The 23524-nt window shown below is 35.0% G+C and overlaps 1 protein-coding gene across 1 annotated transcript in view; it reads left to right on the top strand.

The window, feature by feature from the left end:
• LOC108368858 (organic cation transporter protein-like) overlaps positions 1–9863 on the top strand; it is a 16442-nt gene extending 6579 nt beyond the window's left edge. Inside the window, exons 2-3 of the mRNA XM_017623798.1 lie at positions 5979–6093; positions 6159–9863. Of these exons, the coding sequence (XP_017479287.1) occupies positions 7813–9639 (1827 nt within the window). The 5' untranslated portion in view covers positions 5979–6093; positions 6159–7812 and the 3' untranslated portion in view covers positions 9640–9863. The remainder of the gene's footprint in view (positions 1–5978; positions 6094–6158) is intronic.
• The last annotated feature ends 13661 nt before the right edge of the window (positions 9864–23524 follow it).

Here is a 23524-nt window from a genome sequence, read left to right as displayed (position 1 = left end):
TTGAGATAAAGGCGAAAATGGAGACAATGAGAAATACATACGAATTAGGGTAACAGAGTTGAAATTTTCCGATAGGAATCGAAATAAAATCAGCCATAAAGGTTACTGAAATTTATCGAATCATCGAAGTTTATAATTATCGAAATTTATCCATGCTTATTAAGTTATCGCAACGTATCGAATTATTCAAACTGATCAATGTTTACTGAGTTGTCGAAATTTATAGACACAGAAACTTAGTTGTCCAAATTTACGGATAGTTATCGAGCTATAAAAACGTGTGGGATTAACGAAATTTGTCAAGTTAAAGAAATGTATCAAGTTATCGATATTTATTGAATTATCATTATTTATAGACTTAACGAAATGTATCGAAGTGTCGTAATGCATGGAGTTCTTTCAACTTACAGAGTTATGTATAATTATTGATCTACTGAAATTGGTTGGTTCAACGAATCGAAGTTTGTGGAATTTTCCAAATATATCGATTTATCGAAATTTCAAGGTTATATAAGCTTATCGATTTATCATTGCTTATTGAACTTTATCGTGTTAACAGAGTGTAACGAGTTATAAAAATGTTTAGATAGTTTTCGAAAAATGTGGAGCTGTCAAAAGTAAAAATTTATAAAGGTATCCAAAGAATTTACATTTTTGAGTTATCAAAATTTATCGAGCCCTCGAATTTCATAGTTATCGAAATTGATCGAGCTAAAGAATTTTGTTGAGTTATCGGATTTTAGTGTTCTTGAAATTCATCGAACTATCGATATGTATCAAATCATTGAAATTTATCGATAAACTTGAATGTATCGGGTCGATTCCAAGTCCTGCCGAGGTCCTTCAAAGACCTTCTCAGATAAATTTAGTTACGTTTTAGTTCCAAAGCAGAAGATCTAATGTTATGTTTTATAATAAATGAAATAAACATGAAATGAAATGACTCATGAAATTACTCATACGCCGTGTCACTGTGTTCGTTTACGCTAATTTCCGAAACCGCTTGACCGATTTCAATGAAATTTTATGGATGTGTATTGTTGGTTCGAACTTAAAATATAGGATAGTTTCGAACGCAACGTGCTTATCTTAATATATAAAAACTAGATTATGCAACGGCACACGTTCGATCATCAAAGGCATCACTGGAAATGTTATTGAAGCAACAATTTTGAATGGAAATTTTAAGAGAGAAACCGTTCTATTATCGCGGATACAAATGATACCATCAGACACGCTTCAATTTCCAATTCGCTTGGCATTCATATTCATATTGGCAAAAGACGGACTAGCAAAATATATTGGTAAAAAAATTGCACTAATATTGTATTTAATGCTTATTGAAGATGCCGTTTTACATCGATTAAATCGAAGATCGATTAATTGAGCCCTTGCTATTTAATTTTTTAGTCCCGACTCGATCCGTGAATCGATTCGAAAAATTCGAGAATCGATATTCGATTTTTGTTCAATTGATGCATATGGATCTACGGTTTGCCCCGGTAACAAAACAAAATACATGAGAAAGTAAAGACCAAGGAATTCAATGACCTTTCCCATCCGACATAGGTCTCCTCAGGGAATCCTCTTGAAAATAACTCTATACAAAATTATGGCTAATACTACAACAAAAACTCCAAAAAGTGTAGTTCACAACTTTATGCAAATTTTCACAAAAAATGTTCAGCCCTTAATTACTCTTTTTATATATGGGCGATTTCACCGTCACGGGTTGAATATTTGTACATAAAAAATGTTCTTTCTTGTTAAAATTTAAGTATAAAGTGCTCAACAATTCTACATTTTGATAGAGCTACACCTAATTGACAATTATATAGGGCCATTCACATACAACTTTCCTCGCTTTGCATGACATTTCAAACTTTGACAACAAAGCGTGAAACGCAGAAGGTATGCTACAATAAACGCTTTGACAGCTTTTGCGTTCTCCTTTTCCTCCATATATTTCATCTGTAAAATAGATAACAATATAATAATATGCATTAATAATAGCAAAAAATTCCTATTTAGGGCCTGTGCCAAATGATAGAAAAGAGAAAATTTTGACGGATCAAAGTAAAAATCTGACATTTCTCGTGGTGAATAAGAACGTCAGAATTTTAGCTCATGGGGCTAGGTAAAATTTTGACAGCTTATAACCATGTATACACATAATATTGCTTGGCGGTAATAAGGAGTGAACATGAAAATGAAAGCTGAAACAGCATAAAAAAAGCGTACGTTACTTGCAAATTATAAAATAAATATAAATTTTAAGAATTTCAGCAACACACAAAAATAAAGCTTTCGCACGAGCGTTTGTTTGGTTTTTCTACTGTCAAATGCAAATGCAAGCGCACGAGTAAAGATACATGTATACAGCTGATTGCCAAAGCAGGCAAAAGTTGAGAGTTGCCCAAGATTTTGCTTCGTTTTGCTTTGCTTTGCTTCAAACGTTTTTTATGTGAGCATAGAAGAAGGTAGTTTCAATAAACAACTTTTTGATTAAAAAGGAGGTTTTTGACAGTTGCTCAATTGTAAAAAAATCGAAGCGGCGTTACCCAATTTAAGTTTTTTGGTAGAGGGGTTTTTATATCCTAAATTTGGGAGTATAAATAAAATAGTTGTAGAGGATGGTTCCGTGCGCAGAAGTGGAAAACTTTTGACTGCCATTCACCTGGGAGTGGCCAGAAGCGATTCTTGCGCGTACGGTTCAAATCGCAGCTCACAACATCCGGATATTTATATCCACGTATCCTCTGGGTAGCAACTAAACACCCGTTTGGGAGCGAGCTAAAGTGAGAAGGCGTTAAACTTCGCGTGCGCTGGGTTTGGGTCCCGCCACGTTCAAACCCCGCCCAATTAAAAAATCTGAAAAGTCCCGGATGAGACCCCCTTTTTCTGATGACGACCACAGCAAACGTATAAAGGACTATGATTTAAGGGTATGCACCTGGAATATCCGGACTGGCGTGCTCGGCCAAAATCCCTTATCGCTTTTCGTACAGAAATTTCTTTACGAGCTCGTGTCAACCACTTCATATAATTTTCTTTGAAAATTCGTAAAAAAATCGTTACAGAAATGAGATACTCCTAACGATTTCCTTAAGATTTCGGGAACTTTGGTTTGCAGGGTTATTACAAAATACGAAAAAAATTCCAGCTTACTTTTATATGGAAAAAATCTGGTTTATTTCTTCTATCACGGGTGGGACGAAAACAAGAACCAGCAAACAGCTGATCAAAAAGTTTAAAAATTTTGGGCGTAATTGTTAAAGTTGATTGAATATCGCTGTATTTTGTTTCTTTATAAAAGCTAAGTAAAATACGTTATTTGACAAAATATATGAATCGATCTTGAGAAATTGATTTACTTTTTGACGATTCCTTCCTTCATCGATTTTTTTTTTTATTTCGATCTGACATCTCTAATGCTTATTCGCTTATTATGATTATCTTTTTCGTTTTGATCTCAGTAAGCAGTGAAAGAATTTGTTGGCAGTTAGCATAAGGAAAGATATTGCAAAACTATATAATTCCATAAAATTTCGATATAAGAAATCTCCATTTACTGCCCTTTTTTAACGACTACCCTCCAAAGGTTTGTACATCGCTAATTTTACTTTTTTTTTAACAAAAGCACTCAAATTACTTTTTCATTCATCGTTTAAATCAAACTGGTCAATATCTGTGTATCCCGTTTTGCTTTCTAAAGACTTTCAATTAATTATTTTACATTAATTTAAAAAAAAATTCAGAATCTAGAAACTCAAGACATTTGAAAAGAGAAGCATTGATTCGAAATTTTTCTGATAATTTCAAAATACACAACTTCGCGAATTCCCCATACCACACGTCTTCCTTTACTTTCTGTATAACTCAAAAACTTGCTATTAAAATTAATTTCAAATAAATGAACTGTTTCTTTTTTATCAATTACTCACTAAATTTTATTGCTTGGTATGATATGCAAATAAAATTATAGTTTAAAAAACCAAAACCTCCCAATTATAATTTCCATTCGTACTGTCATCAGGTATGTAACTTGAGAATAGAAATCTCTGTATCTTTTAGGCGCATCAATATTACATAGTTACATCCCGAGCTAATAAAAGGGAGGTAATAATAAAAATCGCGTTTTTCGACAGTAAATCCCATCCGCCCTTTTTAGTCATAAAATCCTTTAAACTTTCAACACTGGTGGGGACACTGCTATTTTCATAATCAAGGCTGCGTTTGAATAAAGGCGTTTTTACGTGCATACATACATACATATGTACATATGTATATGTTATCCAACTGGAAAACCTCAAGGGTGGGATCAGTCACCGAGTGGAAATAGGGGTGACCAAGGCGCTACTTGTATTTGTATGTGCACGCTTATGTTTGTGATATAACGAATCGCAGCTCTTCGTTACTCGCTCGAGTTGGTTCGCTCTATACAATTTCTCTAACGCGTATCGTGGTTCTGCAAAACCTCGTAACTGACATTTGTGCCAAAAATGAGATTTGCTTACTGGAAGCTGCTGACATCAAGCCATATCCATTTATACAAAAATATCGATATTTAGATATAGAAGGTAGAGATTATTAGGGATAAAAGAGAGACCGTGCTGAAATAAGACAGGCTTTACTCTCTCCTGTAAAATTTTGGCAACTACAAATATGAGGTTTTGCATTCTCTTGGTACGCGGTTTTGTACTTGAAACGACGATATGCATGTATGTATGTACATATGTAAATAAGTATGTATGTGTGTCGGCAGCTCTGTGATGAGTTATAAGCCAAGCTTGTTGAAAGAAGTAATTATTGCCGTGAAAGCAAAGTTTTCCAACGCATTGTACTAATATCCAATTTGCAAACAAACAACGATATTGAAAATGTTGTCTGCTCACTGCAAGGTAGATTGTCTGTGAAACTTCATATATGTACATTAGGGTTGTCTTTAAATGTAGAAACCAAGTTTTTATATCAAATTTCCTAAGCCTCAACCCCTACGTCGATGCTACTATAGTCGACGGTTATCGCCTGTCGCACAGGGGGCAAATTTCAGATTCCTCTATGGAGACTCAAAAAATTAAAATTATTATTTTTTCATCTAATACCCATAATCGATACTACTTTAGTCGAAAATATCACATATAAATTTTGGCCCCGATTGGAGTCGGTTAAGGCGTGGCGCACAGGGGCAAAATTCAGATTACCTTATGGAGACGTCTAAACCGACTCCAATCGGGACCAAAATTTTTATTTGATATCTTCGACTTTAGTAGTATCGATTTTGGGTATTAAATGCAACAAATATTTTTAATTTTTTGAGTCTCCATGGAGCACCTCGCCTTGGACTCCATTGCTATAGGCTTTAACCGACTCCATTCGGTACCAAAATTTATGGTAGTATCGATCTTGGGTATTAGATGAAAAAAGATAAATTTTAATTTTTTGACTCTCTATAGCAGAATCTGAACGTTGCCCACTGTCCAACACGCCTTAACAGTCTTCAAGCGGGACAAAAATTTGTGTGTGATATCTTTGACCGTGGCATTACCGATTGAAGGGGTGAGACTGAAAAACTCGCTCATTTTGTTTTTAAGGACCACCCTAATGTACACAGTATACATATCATAAAAACATACATACATATGTACATATGTATGTGTATGTTTGTATGTTTGTATATGTATGATTATTAGGATGTCCCACAATTTGTTTTTAACGAAATTCCATATTTTCACTCTTCAATTAGACGTACACACTGAATTTAAGTTTAACTTTTAGCTAAGGACTTATACTGAGATTACCATAAACTAAATATTTGACATTTGTGCGATAATAAATCTCAGTTGTAGTAAATTACGTTTTTAAGTTTTCATTATATTTAAAGGTGCATAAACAATTTTCAAATCACATTTACTCTTTTTTTAATCTTAATCACCTTAGCAATTCACCTACCCAAACCCATTTTCTTGTACTTTCAGGGTCAGATCAGGGTGCCATAGGACCCGTGCCCAAAATAAAATTGGTTTGAATAGTTCCAAAAAAACAGTATCGAATAGAGTGCTTCGGATTTCCGATGACTACCGGAGTTAGTGGGTAACATTTATTAATCCGCCATTCGTTAGACAAATTATAGATACTTAGCGAAACATACTTTGCAGAGCCCTCCCATGACCTAGGAAGCGCAGAACGAAGACACATAACGGGTGTAACGCATCCCCTAACATTAATACTATGAAGCCTGCAACACAAACACCGATAGTCGTGTGTCCTCTAGTCTTAAGCTCACCACACCCCCAGCGAACAGCTGCGGATGGACACAGGATCCGCTTGATGCCACGAGGAAGGGCCAAGATCAAACCAAGTCCATGACCAACTTGATGACCTGCTAAAGAGCCAAGTACTTCAAAAGAACCTACCAAGTATCGATCATCTTCCGACAAAGGAGAATCAGAAGAAAGGAAGACCAAGTAACTCTACGAAATGGGGCTAGAGCATGCAAAGTCCGGACCCGATCCTTTGAAAAAAATGAAGCACCGGCACGAAGGACCCTAATGCGCCCTCATCATTTACAAAGGAGGATCCGCCCGACGACCGTGAGATGGACTTATTTTTACACTATTCGGATATCCGGATTGAACCCCTATTCTTAATATGTATACGTTACTTAGGTCAAACAGAAATAATTATGTAATGGGGCACCCTAATGTATGTAGATACATACATATGTACATACATACCACATGGACATGTATTAACGCTTTCAGTTCACTCCAGCTTGTGCTCATGGCCTATCGACAACGCTATTGAATATTTGTAAACTGAAAGTACTCGTACATATGTAGGTGTGTATGTATGTTTGTATGTAGCGATTCTACGTCCAACTCGAAAATAAAAAAATTCGTCAGTCACATTTTCGAGTTCTAACCACCCAGGTCGATACTGCGAAGCGCCCGCACGAAAGCGACGGTATTTCAATAAAAATTTGGCACATTTTTAAAATATTTAGGCACATACATACATACATATGTAGGCGCACCAAAAAAAAACCAAGAAAAAAGTCCAGCAGGAGCAGCGGAGTGATTATCTCCAACAAAATTTGAAAAAAAAAAGATAAAACGCCGGCATATGGTAATTTTGAACCGTAGAAAATAGTGAGCTAAAAAAAACAGAACAAGCACGATGCGAAGTATAAAGAAACACTTTTCGACGTAAAAGCATTCAGAATTTGTAATTTAGGCACTCAAACATCAGTGCATGTGTACGTACGTATGTATATATACATATAGTTATCTAGTTGTCCAACTTGCAACTTTAAAGTTAGTGTAAACTAAAAGTATACATAGTACTTGCTTACTATTGAAAACGAATCGCACGTGAATTTTTCTGCCATTGGCCCGACCGACAGGCTACCTACCAACACTCACTAATCGGTCTACGGCTAAAATAATACAACAAACATACATATATAAAATATTAGCACCGGGAACACATACATACATAAATATATATATTTGTATGTATATTAGCAGCATTTTGCATGGGCACATAACGAAAATGAGGTGATTCGTCTGCGTAGCGCCACACTCAACAGTTCGCCAGTGACGTGGTTGCAGAACCACTTTCAGAGCGTAAACTTTCGGACGAGCGCTGAGAGCTCCACACTGAGAGTATGCTCAAATAGCATTCAATCCTAAATTTCCAAGAGAGTTTTATTTTGAGGAGAAGTTTAAACATAAACAAATTGTATTTGAGACTACTTTTTGCCAAGCGTAACCGCACAGAAAAGCGTTTGTAAATAAAACAATCTCAGAAATGGGTTACGATGATGTGCTTGTTCATCTGGGAGATTTTGGCAAATATCAACGTCTAATATTTTTCCTACTATGTCTCACTGCAGTCTCTTGCGCCTTTCACAAAATGTCACGTGCATTTATATTTGCCAAACCGAGTTTCCGCTGCCAGCTTCCATTTGAGAATGTGGCGAATGTTGGCATTGGAAATAACGACACTGACCAACAACTACACAACGCTACTGACTTCAATTTGCCAGCTAACCTGTGGCGCTTGTTCTTTCCCTCGGATACAGCTGATCCGGAAATAGGACATTACGAGTTTTGCAGCTATTTTGACATTGATCATAAACTCTACCAGCTAGTTGACAACAACACTCTGGGACTTAATGCTAGTTTGCGAGACCGTCGTTTAGACGCTAATCGCACCGTTCCTTGCAGCAGCTACGTTTATGACCGCTCGAAGGTTGGCAACAGCGCCGTCACCGAATGGAATATGGTTTGTGATCGCAGCTTTCTGGTAGCCACAAGTGATGCCATATTCATGCTGGGTGTACTGGTTGGCAGTATTGCTTTTGGACAGTTGTCCGATAAGTTTGGTCGCAGGCCAGTCTTCTTTACATCGCTACTTTTTCAAGTAACATTTGGCATATTGGCAGGATTGGCACCCAATTATCTTACATACACGGCTGCACGTTTCATCATTGGTGCTACAACGTCCGGCGTATTCCTCGTTGCCTATGTGATTGCTATGGAGATGGTTGGACCGAAAAAACGTTTATATGCTGGCATGTTTCTAATGATGTTTTTCTCTATGGGCTTTATGTTAACTGCTGTCTTCGCTTACTTCATTCATGAATGGCGTACACTGCAAATAGCCGTTTCAATTCCGGGGCTATTGTTTCTTGGCTACTATTGGATTATACCAGAGTCAGCCCGTTGGCTGATTTCGAATAACCGGAAAGAAGCCGCAATTGCGAACATTCAAAAGGCGGCTCGCTTCAACAAAGTGCACCTAGACATAGACACAGTTGATCGATTACTAAATGATAGTGATGGCATAGAAGAAACAAAATCCGAAACAACGAATCCCGAAGACACGCTGAAGAGCCCTGTTAAGCCCGTTTCAGTATTTGATCTGTTACGCAATCCAAATCTGCGTCGAAAAACGCTTTTAATTTTTTTTGATTGGTTTGTGAATAGTGGCACCTACTACGGACTTTCGTGGAATACGAACTCATTGGGTGACAATATGTTGCTGAATTTCGTCATATCTGGCGCGGTTGAAATTCCAGCCTTCACTTTCTTGCTATTTACTCTCAATCGGTGGGGGCGGCGTACCATACTTTGTGGCTGTATGCTTGTGGCCGGATGTGCGCTTCTACTCACCATTGCTGTGCCCAAGGAGGCGAACTGGCTAATGATTTTGCTGGCAATGATAGGAAAGCTGGCTATCACTGCCTCGTATGGTACAGTTTACATTTTCTCTGCAGAGCAGTTTCCCACAGTGGTGAGAAATGTTGGCCTAGGTGCCTCTTCCATGGTGGCGCGCATTGGTGGCATATTAGCGCCATTTATCAATATGTTGAGCAACGTATGGCGACCGCTGCCGCTCATCATGTTTGGAAGCGCTGTATTTATGGGCGGACTAATGTCCTTGCTGCTTCCTGAAACGCTTAACAAACCTACACTTGAAACCATAGATGACGGCGAGAACTTCGGGAAAGCGGAAAATCGTAGAACTAACTGCAGCAATAAAGGGCTGTTTACTTTAGATAATATGGAAAATACACCGTTGAATGGAAATCGTAGTCAAGCGGCAAATGGACAAAACAAAATGGAAAGTTGAGTGGGGATTAAGGTATTTTAGTTTATTGAGGCATATGAATAAGTCTTTGAACGGATTACCATACCTATTAAAGCTATAATTTGCAACGATTTTTTTTTTTTCAAATCCTTACGTATTGTGATAAATGTACACACCTTACATTGCATTCATGTTAATATGCATATGGAAAAATGTATAAATTCTCAACACTAATTTATAAATAATAAATACATATTTGAATTAAAACAAAATAAACCGAATTTGTGACATTCAAACTTTTACTAATAACCAGGAATAGTACACAAATTTAAAATTGAGCCGAAATCGGTTAAAAAATGGGACGAAATACAAATGAAAAGGCTAAATATTACATAGAGTTATGAATAAAAAAAAAATATATGATTCTAGCTCTTACCATAATTACAGGGGACGACGGTAAAGCGGTTGGCGGTAAGTGAACAGCTGTATAGTTGCCGCAGTGAAATCCGTCAGAGTAAACACAACTGCGGTGCACGACCATGATTCAATAATTAAAGGTTTTCTAATGAGCAAACCTTTAGAATTTTGACACACACATACATACGAACCCACACACAGTGCCTTGCTAAGGGAGTCGATTTTGTCAAGAGGGAGCGAGAAAACTGTTTTTTGAGCAAATCTTTTATTAGCTCTGATCCAATACATTTCGTGTAAAATCCTGTAAAAATGTCAAACAGCAAAATTACTCTGAAGTGAGCATAAAAAGTGAGTAACAACAAAAAGTACGGGAACAAAAAAAAAGCACTTTTCCGGTAAAAACGTCAACCACTGATCGCTTAACACTTTTCATGATTTTACCAGAAGAAAAAGTTCGGGTAAATTCTTGCAACTTCTTTCTCTACACAACTCTCCAAAAATCACTCTCATTTACAGGATTTCGGAAGAATTTGGAGTACGGGATCATTTTTCCTGTAACTTCCTGCAAGTTCGTGTAAAAACCTGTAAGTTCATGGAGTACTGGATCAGAGCTATTATTGAATCATGGTGCACGACGGCTTCCGTCAGTTGTCATTTTGATTTGAAATTTATCATTGGGCACGTTCAGAAGGCGCAACAGCTCAGTAACTGGTGGGATTGCACCTTCTGAACGCATTGTTGTGCACTTCTGATCTGATCTAAACAGTTGCGTATTAGATGATCGTTATATTTTTCTGATCATTTGAGACACCATGTTGTGTGTTTGGAATTTGACAGCTAATGTATCAAGCCGTTCAGAAGACACATTACGATCACTGATTTTTTTTAGCAACGGTTGCGCTCAACTGCTGCGCCTTCTGATCCTATCCATTAAAATGATTTTTTTTTCGGTACGTGCGTGTACATATGTAGATTTGCTGGAAATAAAAATGGATGTAAAAATTGGCAGACTTGTGAAAATAATAAAAATTATTACAATCAACACTCAATGAACATTGTGCCGTCCCCGCTGGGCGGTAAAAATAGAAACAAATTTAAATCAACCGTCAAACGTCGGCGGAAAAAACGCTACCGCCGCAGTTATGAGCCATTCCACACGTCTTTGGGAGTTTTAATTTTGACAGCGGGTAACCGTCGACCGCTGTACCGTCGTCCACTTCAATTCTGGGTAGAGCTTTATCTTGGCAAGCAGCAAAATTAAAGTTTTATTTGCACAATCGCTTTTTGTCTATAGTATTATCGAAAAAGCAATGACCGAAAGCGTTTTTCATTTTTCCGACTGAGCTCAGAAGTTCATATGCACAGTAAAATCTGCAGTAAGTATTTAGTACAAGGTCGTTGAAGCTTTACCTCTCAGAGAATATCAGCGGATACATCGTAAGTATGTAATTTAGTAAATAAGTACCTGGCAGCAATGATAGAAAAATGTACAAAACATGCATCCAAAAATGGCTAATCAATGCCGTTTTTATTCATAACGGCGATATGTAACTGCCCAGTAGATAATTTCAGGAGTTAAAAGCCCTTCCGAGAGGCCTTCCTGGGAATCAAGGTCTTCCACTCTACATTGCTTTCTCATTTTTTTGCATAGATTGGCACAAATTGAAGGGCTTCTTCTTTTGCTACCCTTAGAGGTCTTTCCGAAGAGCTTTTATAGCACGTATTTCAGAAGACGTTTTGGAGGAGCTGTTTTAAAGTTGCTTTTTTAATTCTTAAAAATAATACATCTTTAAAGTTTTTGTTTAGGTTTATAAGAAATATGTGTTATTGCAATTTAAAATGTATGTTGAAATTCATTTGCAATGTTAAATAATATAAATTAATCAGAGTTGGGGATAGTGCACCAAATTTTCAGTTTACACTAGTGGCGAATGATAGTAAAAAATTTTGCACTACTACTTTTGATGTTTAGTGGTGCATTGCAGTATATCAGCCTCACTATACAATAGCGATAGTGAAATAAAAAAATCGAATAGTGAAAAAAATATTTTTTTTAGGCTAGTTTCTTCAGTAAAAGTGATATTGAAAAAAATCCAACACTAATGTTAGTGTAACTTTTATTAAATTGAAAGACAGTTTAAACATATTTAGCTAGGTCAAGTTCGACGTTCAATGTTACAATAATTCGCATAGAGCTGAAAACTCCAACCTATTTTCAAAAATACCATTACAAATGAAAAGTCCCCATCGACCTCACTTCTGCAAAAAAAATTTATTCAAGGTCACATATATAAATTTATTTTTTGCATTTTTCAGCAAAATGGTAAGGTTTATCACAAAAATAGGTGAGACAGAAGAGTAGATTCTGCGATTATCTATAAAAACTGTTATAACATTTTTCTTCCTAAGGATTACTATTTCTGAGATATAGCTATTCAAAAAATTGTGTTCTCCATATTATGCACAATTTACACCGTACTTTTGCGGTAGTGTTTTTGGGGCGTTTTTTAAGGTGTTTTCTCCGCTAGGCCTGCTCCACGACTTATTGTAGTCTTGTTTAACTAAATAATATGGCATGAAATAAAACAGTGAATTAAAAGTAATTAGAGAAAACTAATCATCTATTTGATAGTTACACTATAGTTTACAATAAATCCCACCTGGGGCACTACACCACCATTTCTTTTGTAAATTTTCCGCTGAATCTGAATATGAAGCCAAAACATAGTAAACACTAATAGCCAATTTTTGGTTTTTAGAAATGAGAAAAAGTGCACTTACTTATTGCTTTTTTTTTTTTTTTTTTTTTTGTGTATAGCTGGCTAATCTTAAATTTAAGCAGGTTTCACTGTAACAGTTTTTATAGAAAACTAGTAGACCCGGCGAACTTTGTCCCGCCCAAAATTAATTTTTTTATTGAAACATTTGGTCCAACGTTTACGCGCGCAATTTACGTTCACGTTCAAAGCGTTATACCGGGAAGAAGTCCTTGCGGCGCGATAGTGAATCGTCCTTGAATCTGTATAGTATAGTTGGTGGCAATTTCTAAACTGGTGAGTATCATTGGTCCACATTCTGTTTAGTCACCGTAAAGCAAGGACCGCAATGGTTCTGATGGTTGATTTAACGGGAATAAAGTGACCGAGCTATAACTCGGCTCCAGCGCCACTAAAAATTATCATTAAAATCGTTTAGGGGGAGTTAAGCCACCAGAATAAGTCTTTTACATACTGACACTCCTCGGCGTTTTTTCCCCATACAAAAAACTATCACGCATTCGTTATACGGAGAAAATGCGCAACATCATCAGCGAAAAAATTCCCTGAAATTAACGGTAACTTATAGCCATTTAAAATTTGAACTTTATGATACTGAAATTGGGTGAACTACAAAACTGCATACTCAATTTGGTGCCATTTGATGTAAAATGAACTATAAAAAAAATTTACGAAAAAATGTATTATGAAAAAAAAACACTGTATTCTGGGTGTATATATACAGATAGGTAAAAGTTTCAATATGTTCGGAAAGCGCCACGTCCCTTTTCCAGTAGCCCCAAAATCTCTATACCAATTTCCAGGACACTACCGCAAATACTTTCAGAGATATAGGGTATGAAAAATTCGATATGTAGGATGCGTGATGCCGCGCTCCCTTAATATATCGAATGTCTGCAGTAGGTGTCCAAAATTAAAAAAAATCGGTACAGGCATTCGCGAGATCACCTCTTATAAAAAGAAGGAGTTTCTCTTTATATAATTAGTGTAGGTAACACAGAGCTACACCGATTTTGATGCGGCAAATGTTGAAGCTGTTTTTGATAGGCTTTTTTGTGCTGGTTATGAATCCGTAATAATAAAGTTTTCATCAGCTTCAGATTTGAGAAAATTGTGGTGAAAGTGTCAAAAATCGCGCTTTTTGAAATATTTGAGAAGTTTTAGTAATGAAGCAAAAGGTGATAGAACCTTCCACTTAGGCTTAAATTAAAGCTAGAACTACAGACTACTATCCCTGAAAGTACTATTCCTGCACCTTGCCCTGATGTTCACCTATACTCATTTACTTTTTACCGTCGNTCCTGCACCTTGCCCTGATGGTCACCTATACTCATTTACTTTTTACCGTCGAACAATAAAAAAAAAAATACTGGAAAATTATGCAATTGAAAAAAAGGTGTAAAAATAAGTGTTAGCTGTTCAATAAATGACTATAGGTGACCTACGGTCAAGGTGTAAGAATGGTATTTTCAGGGATTGAAGTCAGAAGTCCAAGGCTTAATTTAAACCTCAGTTGAAGGTTCTATCACCTTTTGCTTAATTGCGGTAGGTACTCAAACTTCCCAAAATCAGTTATTCCTTTTCAACGAATGACTATAAGTGACCATTAAGTAAAGGTGCAGGAATTTGCAAGGATAGTATTCGATAGTTGTAGCTCTAATTTAGGTCTAAGTGAAAGGTTCTATTGCTTTTTGTGTGTGCGATTTTTTGACACTTTGACCTTGGTTTTTCTTAAAATCTGGAGCTGATGGAAACCTTATGCTTACGGATTCGTAATCAGCACACAAAAATTCGGAAAAAATAGCGATAACATTTAACCGTTCTCAATTGATGAATTACTATACATTTTTCACACCATTCTTATATATATAGAAAATGATCTACACTTTCGTCTCACCTATTTTCACGATAAACCACACGATTTGACTGTAAAATGCCAGGCAATTTATGTGACCTTTGACCTTGAATACATTTTTTTGTAGACGTAGGATCGATGGGGACTTTTGGCATTTCATTCATAATGGTATTCGCAACACTTGTACCAATTTTCAGCTCTATGCGAATTATTGTAAGCTTATCCCTTTTTATTGAGCTAACATGACTGGGCTAATTTTTATTTTTTGCCTAAGTATTTACATATTTTGAGCTACACACATGCACATTTCAAATATGAGGCGAGTTTGAATTTTTTTAATAATGACTCAACTTCAGGCCCACCTGGAGAGAATATGTCATCAAACCTTGTAGGTATTTTTAATCACGAATCCGCCAGGACGAGGATTAACCAGATATGAAATATCAAAATATGGATGTCAAACGAAAGAGTGTTAAGACATCTTTAGTTTGGATAGCAAGAATATTTTTGAGGTGTTAGACGAGAGTAGCCCCCTGTTTAAAAAGTTAAATTCAAATTATTTACTAAGTTAAATGAGTTATTAAAATATCGGTATCAATTCAACGGGGTCGAAACATCTTTATTTCTGAAATATATTTAGCAGGGTTGCCACATGTTTAAACATCACTAAAAAGTATATATCGCAATATCAGACCAAGGAGAGTTAACAAGGTTTTAGCTTGAAAATACTTTTGAAGAGGGCTGCCACCACCCGTTCGAAAGCTCTAATTTAATTAACTTATAAAAAATTATATTAATATTAAGATATAGATGTCAATCGTAAGGGAATTATGAAAGCTATAGTTGTAAAATATCTTTGATTAGGCTTACCACCTTTTCGAAAAGTCATGTAACTAATTATGTATATATTTATATATGTATATTATTGTATTTGTGGTAGTCATATATTACACGAGAAGTAATTTTTTGTGATAGTCATTAAAAGTTTTTAGAATAGGAGGTCAAATTGAAGACCTTAGCGTGTAGTTTTATTTTTTTAATTAAGAACTTTTTTTATCGGTATAAGATGATTTGAAATTTGATGAAATTAAAAACCTGCACTACCGGAGACCTCACTTCACTCGGAAGTGGCTGCACAGTTTTAGATGAAATATGGCATTCAGATAGCTTATAACTCTGACTAACATTTGGAATATTTTTTACGATTTTGAAATTCTATTTTGGGTGTTTTAACGCCACGCGGTTTCACTAGTACAAAATCCCATTAGAGTTTTTCTACCACTATTCCATTTCACTTAATGGCTATCCACTCTACTCGAAAAAAAATAGTAATAATGAAATGATGAAAACTCACTGGTGTATTTTGTCCACATAGATATGNTACCACTATTCCATTTCACTTAATGGCTATCCACTCTACTCGAAAAAAAAATAGTAATAATGAAATGATGAAAACTCACTGGTGTATTTTGTCCACATAGATATATTTCATCCAACGAAATCTTTTGAACTGAAACTAGTCTTATATGGAGAAAAATCGCAAGTATGTATGTAATACTCCTATATTGGCAGTGACAACTAGTACCGCCTGAAAACATTACAGTACAGATATACATATAAATAAACACGTACACATACACTTAAACATCCGTTTACAAATAAACCCCCTGCAGAAAGTCTGACTAGCTCAGAATTAGCGTTGGACTAGACCTTTTGCAGACAGTACTATTTCTAGCTCAATGCCCAAGCAATCCATTCAAATGTCCAGTTTTACACGGCGATGTCATTGGAGGTGGTAATTTTTGGGTATCTTTTTGTTTTTTCTTTTCTTTTACAGACTCCATGGCGCATATTCATAGTCATATTTAGTTTAATTTGCGTGATTTATGGGCGCCCTCTGTCATAGTTTGTCGCGATTCTGCTTCCGACTGGTTCAACTCTGCACTACCATGTGCACTACAACGGGTTAATAGAGTAATTACCTAGGAGTTGGCGCAGTAGCGGTTCAAAAGTAGCGATTGACTCCAGCAGTACTGGAGGCAGGGATGGAATTCCAAAATTTCAAAATGTGCCCAATGGTCTGAAAAAATTGTGCCAAAAAGGAAATGAAAGTGCCACAAAATTGAAATTGCTTTCTTTTAAGGCTTTTTAAGAACCACGTATGTATTTTCATAAATAGTATTTTTAATGTACATCATTGAATTATCAGAGTAAAATCATAGTAAAATAACACAATATAAAGCTTAAGACTTCGGTTGTCATAGGCTCTAAGTTTGTACTTGTCTTTAAAAAATTACATACAATAAATTAAAAAAAAAAAAAACACAATAAACCTATTCGGAGTATTGGCAGTGCCACATTTTGACCAGTTTTGACTATTATTCTTTACATTGAATAATTTTTATTAATTTTATATAGCGGGCCTTACTAACTGACTTCACAAAAAGAAAGGTTATCAATTCGACGGAATATTTTTTTATATTTTGTATGTATGTTACCGCATAACTTTGGACCACGTTAACCGATTTCTATAATTCAATTTTTTTTTAAGGAAAGGTGTTACCTCACAGGTGGTCCCATACTAATTTGGTTAAAATTCGATCATTGAATCATGAATAAATTAACGATAATCCTAAATTTTTATATGAGAATTGAAGTCGGGGTTGTTTTTTGCTTAAAAAATACTTGTTTTAATTTTTAAGTGATTTTAATTTTTACTGTTCGAGTCTATCAATAATATATGATTGTTTATTATATACATACTGGCTAAATTTCTATAATTTATGATTGTGCCAAAACTGAATAAATTGTGCCAAAAGTGCCATTGTGAATGAAAGTGCCAAAAATGGCACTATTGTGCCTACTTTTCCATCACTGACTAGAGGGTAGTAACGATGTTTAATGATAAGCTAAGGCTGTGTGCGAGTACGTCTAAATTGCTATCCAAATAGAGAATAATCCAAAATCACTGGAAAATGTCGGTAATGTAGTGAATAGGAACAATTTAGATTTTTTGCGAGCATACTTTTCAACATAAATTGAACTGTGAAATAGATGTTTTTGGGCGAGCAGTTAAGTGAACAATGATTTCTTCAGAATTTTTAATTATAATTTTTATCATTGATATGGCACAAAAAAACAAAATATTCAGAAAAATGCAGTATAATCAACTTTGATTTAGCTAAAAAAAAAGAAAAAGTGGGCTTGGCTCGCCCCTTATTCCTGATTTTGATGGTATAAATATTTGTTTGCTGCAATTTAAAAAGGGCGGTACTAGGAGGTGGTAAAAATGGAATTTTCAATATTTTTAAAAGCTTATTTTTCGAAAATGATTGAACCAATATTCAAAATGCGGATATGGTTGGAAGGTACTTGATATATCTTTCTTTTAGTATGTATATCTGTATATATAATATGTACATATTTCTAGAAAGTCTAAAAAACGATATTATGGCAATTTTTAATTAAAAATTTCTGTTTTTCTTAAAAAAAATCTTTATCAGAACAAAACAATAAAAAATGAAAAATTTGAAAAATAGTGAAAATTTGAAAAAATTTATTTTTTAAGATAGTTAATTACGTATATTTAATTATTTTAAGAGAAACCTTCATTTCTTATAAAACAAAGATATAATTTTGTTTTTTATTTTTTCATTTATATTTATTTTATTTTATTTATACTTCAAATGAAAGGTATTTAAATTATCTTTACAACCATATCCACGTTTTGAAAATCTTTTGAATACATCTGTAAGAAACACATTGTCATGCTGTACTCAAATTAAAAAAACCATTTGTACGTATGTTTCCGGAAGCGGGAAAAATTAAATACGCGAGGGCCCCCGGGCACTTCATGAATTTTACGGTCCCCGGACAGTTGAAAGCAATTTGTGTTTCTCATTTGCCCGCAAACGTGCGGGCTCCTTGTTCATGGAATTCTTAAATTGCATAAAGCATAAATGATAATATAAAATATTTTGTTAAAATGTATTAATGAAATTTACTTTCTTGGTTGAACGTTTAGTTTCGGGGAAGAAAATTTGTTTGCGTTTCCGTGCTTTTGTGTAATTTCGGGTGCATTCCAAAACGTCAAAAAACAAAGCATCAGTCTCTTTTATTTCTAAACCTCGGCAGATTGTAATGCCAAATGTGCGCAACGACGGTTAGCTCTTAGTTTTCAACTATGTTGCGCAAGTTGGACTTTTTCTTCTACTGCGGTTTAGATATAAAAGAGACTGACTGATGCTTTGTATTATGACATTTTGGAATGCACCCTTCCTGTCTTTTGTGAGAGCTTCTTGCCCAAGCGAATAAGAACGCCCTTAATATGTACATATGTATATGCATATGCACAGACGCGACCATACACCAATTAGTGTGTATGTTTGTATGTACGTCCATTCATAAGATTGTTGTTAAGTGGCGCTTAATAAGAATGTATGCTCACAATTAGTTCATCAATTACCCTGAATGCCGGCAAGCAATTCTTTCTTGAGTAAATACGAGTATTTACATGCATACATACATATGTACGTACTTAAAAATAGAATCAAATAAAGATTATATTTTGCTATTATACAATGCGTAGGCACAGCCGAAATATATTTAACAAAGTGTAATTGAATTTTACATTGCTGCCATAAGAACTATCCTATAATGTCAAATTGAAAAAAAAATGTTATTACTTTTGAATCGTTGGTTATAGATATCGACACTATATTTAGTACCTTGTCAATTACACTTTGTTAAATACACCTCGGGACAGCGTTCAGAGGCAACCCTTCTCCAGTACATTATTTAATCATGAAATCAAATTTAAAAGAAATACTTTAAGCTTTATGCTAGATGCTTTTGTGTAATTTTAATATTTTGAGAACTTTGAAAGAATGTGTAAGACGGTTTACAGTAATTTCAGCGATTAATTCAGGTAACTAATTTCATCGATCTAGGCGTAACCATGGACCCTAAGCTTGAATTCAAGTCCCATGTAAACTCTTGTGTTAATAAAGCCAAGGGTGTCTTGGCTTTCATCAAACGTTGGGCTGAAAAATTCAGAGATCCTTATGTCACGAAAGCTCTCTTCACCTCCCTAGTCAGGCCGATCTTAAAATACGGGTCCGTCGCATGGAAACCTAGATATCAAACGCATTCTGACAGACTTGAGTAGGTACAGAAACAATTCTTATTATTCGCATTAAACAATTTGCCTTGGGATTCAACATTAAATCCCCACCGTACAAAAGCCGCTTGAAACACATAAATTTGCCAACGCTTCACAGTCGTAGAGAGATGTTCGGGGTTTTGTTCATGATTAAGATCTTGTACGGGATGGTCAATACTCCCTTTCTACTGAACCAGATCACCATTAAGCTAACTGTTTTTAGAATAAATTTTGAAATCCTTGATGCTTTTCGTTGCCTATGCCAGGCATTTAATAAGCATTACGACTATTTTGACACCTCCGACTCACTTTTTACCATTAAGAAAACCTTACTTGAGATTTTGAATAAATAACAAATAACCCCTTACACTGCACCTTATCGTTCAGCTGGTGAACTGTATTTCTGTTCAGTTTATGAGGTAAACGTCGTTGACTCGCTCACTTTCCCGACTGCGCCACGGTTGTGTTGACCATTTGTAAATTAAACATTAAAACTAGAGCTTTCCGCCTGCCACACATACAAAGTAATGACTTCGGGAATATGGATCGGAAACTCGGCCCTCCCGACCATGATCAACAGCTTGTCCACATCGCGGAGCGGAAAATAGAGCTTTCCGCCCGCCGCACACAAAAGTACACTAGAGACTAGGCCTCGCCAGCTAACCAAACTTGCCATTTTATATTATTATTATTATTAAAAATTAGTATGTATAATTAGTCTACTCTGTAATATATCACACATACTTAAATATCTAAATGTTTTATCCTCATTTGTCTGTAAGAAAACATTTTTTTGTAGACCAAATAAATAAATTAATAAATAAATTGGATGTTTGGAAAACTATGGGAGAAATTTGTGTGAGAAAAATTGTGTTGGTTATCCAAGCCTAATTATGATTGCCCCAATTACTGGGCCATGAGTGGTTGTTAATAAATACTTGGAATTTAATATAACACTATGCAGCTTTTCTTTCTAAAGGCTTATTTTAACTCCGTAAAATTTTGACTAAATTCTTTGAAACTTCCTTCTTTTTAATACATAACGAATTTAAACGAACGAATACCTACTACATATACTCTACGTATACTCAAAGAAATAAAGCATTACTTAAGGCTAATCCCTTTCATTTGACTCCTCATTTTCTGTAATGCAACGAACGGTGCGGATCTTATAGTTTGTTGGACAGGTGGCAACCCTATAAATATTCTAAATACCAATGGTCCTTCTCCTATCGATTTCCTATCGTATAGATAAGAGAAAATTTCGTCCAAATACGTTCAGTAGTTTTCTTGATTAGCGCTTACAAAGAATCTCGACTTTCCTTTATACTATGTATAGATAGAAGATAGATACATACATAGATAGATATGAGAAAATGTAAATGTTGCCCTTGTAAGTCATTAGCCATATGAATGTATACACGATACTGTCTGTTGACCTAAACTAATTAAATAATTTTTAATAGCCAGCATATGGAGCATCTGGCAAAAATTGGAACTTACTAGTACTCGTAAATATTAAAATTCAAAATTACCTGATCATTATATAACAGTATTTACTAGTCTGTAACATGCAAATAAATTTTAAATGATAAATTGAGGATGAGCGAATTGATTCCGTTTAATGAAGGCAATGACACAATTTTTTATCAATCATTCGTTGGTATATACGTACATATGTATGTATGTGTGTTTATTAGGGTGTTCGATTATTCCCCTTTTTTCAAAAACTGATTTTAGAATTATTCGAAAAATTGCAATTTGAAAAAAAAAACGGGTTACCGATTTTGAAATTAAGAAAAAAAACCGGATAAACTGGTTTTATTGTAGATAGTTTTCATACAGTGAAGATGCTTATGTTGGTATGATGTCATGAAGATTTTCGGACGCGGGTTTTATCGGGAGTGTCGGGAAAGAATTTTGATGCCGTCCCGCCCGAAAAATTTTTAAAGACCTTCCCGATACCGCCTATCCCTGCCATTTTAAAATCAGTACCATGGGTCCCGATATTCCGCGCCCATTCCTAATCGAAACCATGCAAGTGAGCAAAAGAACAAACAATTCGTTTGGTTTGTACTCAGCTGCAATTGAAACGTATCATGTATTGTTAGTGCTCGGGAACAGTTTGACAAAAGGAACACCAATTTTTCGTACTTGTTGAGGTAGTGGCTGAAATATAGCCGGTAGCTTAAAGGAGCGAAACAGCTTAATATATTTGTTTTTTTATTTACTTTTTTATTAAATATTAAAGGTAAACAAATTCCCAAATAAAATAACTTCTTGCTTGAAATTTTGGGAGAATTCAATATACAAACGACTTTTATTAGAACATTCCTACATTCCTGAAAAAAAATACATTGAGTAAAAGATGAAAATAAAATTCCATTTTTTACAATTTTTATTGGTGCACTCTAAAATTGTTATATACATGTGTAAAAATCTTAAACAGCAATATTTAATCATTTTTAAGTAATATGAATTTAAAGTTAAGGTGTGCGAGTAAACTTGTTAGATGACTTCCGATGGTGCTACGGGGCGTATACGTTACATACGCAACTGCGGATATATGCGTATGAGTGGCTATTTTTTACTTTTTTAGCATATCTTTAAGTTTTCATTTAAACACAATTTCGCGATGGAATCTTGTTCTTTATGCAAAACTGAAGATAATGCATTTTCTAAGATAGGTGCACCACCATTTTCGACCAAAATCATGGTCTTGTCGAAGAATGTAACAACTCGTGGGATTTGCTCATATTTGACATTTCACACTTCGTTTTAACACCATGCCAACTTCTAGCAATGTCTGGAGTAGTCTAATAAAAGTAAGTACATATTTATCAATACATAGAGACTTCTTCCAAAATTAATAAAAAAAAAACTGCATTTAGAAATAGGATTGGCATATATACTTTGAGGCAATTTTACTTAAATACAAAACAGCTATTCAACTTCGCTCTTGATTTTTGTCCGACTTGTAGACAATAAAAAAAATTTCATCAAGAAATACATACATATGTATATGATTCTGAGGTAAAGTCCTTCTCTACCCGATATAAATATATATTATAAGTTTGCTTTACGTTATATGTACACTCAGAAGTACTAGTTGTATACATTATTAAAAAAGGACTGTCCTTGTTATCTCATAATAATTAATAGTTTTTTTTTTAAATAATGCCTCAAAGTTATTTTGGAGGAATATCATTGAAAATAGGGGAAGTTTTCCAGGTATTTGGGGGAATCAGCCTAAATAGAGGTTATCAATTCGTCGGAATACTTTTATTTATGTATGTTCCCATAACTTTGAACCACGTGAACCGATTTCGATAATTTTTTTTTATCGGAAAGGTGGTACCTCAAGGATGGTTCCATAGTTTGGCTTATGGCGGATTCGTTTCTACCAAAATATGCCGCCTTTTGATTGCCCCTTTATCTTTTCCTGTTCGGTTCTAAAATAAAGGTAAACGGTGAGAAAATTGTTTGTTCGTTTCTGAGCATTTCTCACAAGGGCAACATATTTTGGGAGAAACGAAATCACCATGAGATCCGATCATTGGATCACGATGAAATCAACGGTGCTCCTAAATTTCTATATAAGAATTGAAGTCGGTTGTGTTTTTTGCTTAAAAATTACTTGTTTATTTATTTATTTACAAATCGAGCCAAAACCCCTAAAAAACGTAGGTGACATATTTTGAAATAGTTTTTTTTTTT

This window comes from Rhagoletis zephyria, unplaced genomic scaffold (assembly GCF_001687245.7).
Source record: "Rhagoletis zephyria isolate East Lansing unplaced genomic scaffold, Rhagoletis_zephyria_1.1 Rzeph_scaffold_03361, whole genome shotgun sequence".
Taxonomy (NCBI): domain Eukaryota; kingdom Metazoa; phylum Arthropoda; class Insecta; order Diptera; family Tephritidae; genus Rhagoletis; species Rhagoletis zephyria.
This window is presented reverse-complemented; position numbering and strand designations above follow the sequence as displayed.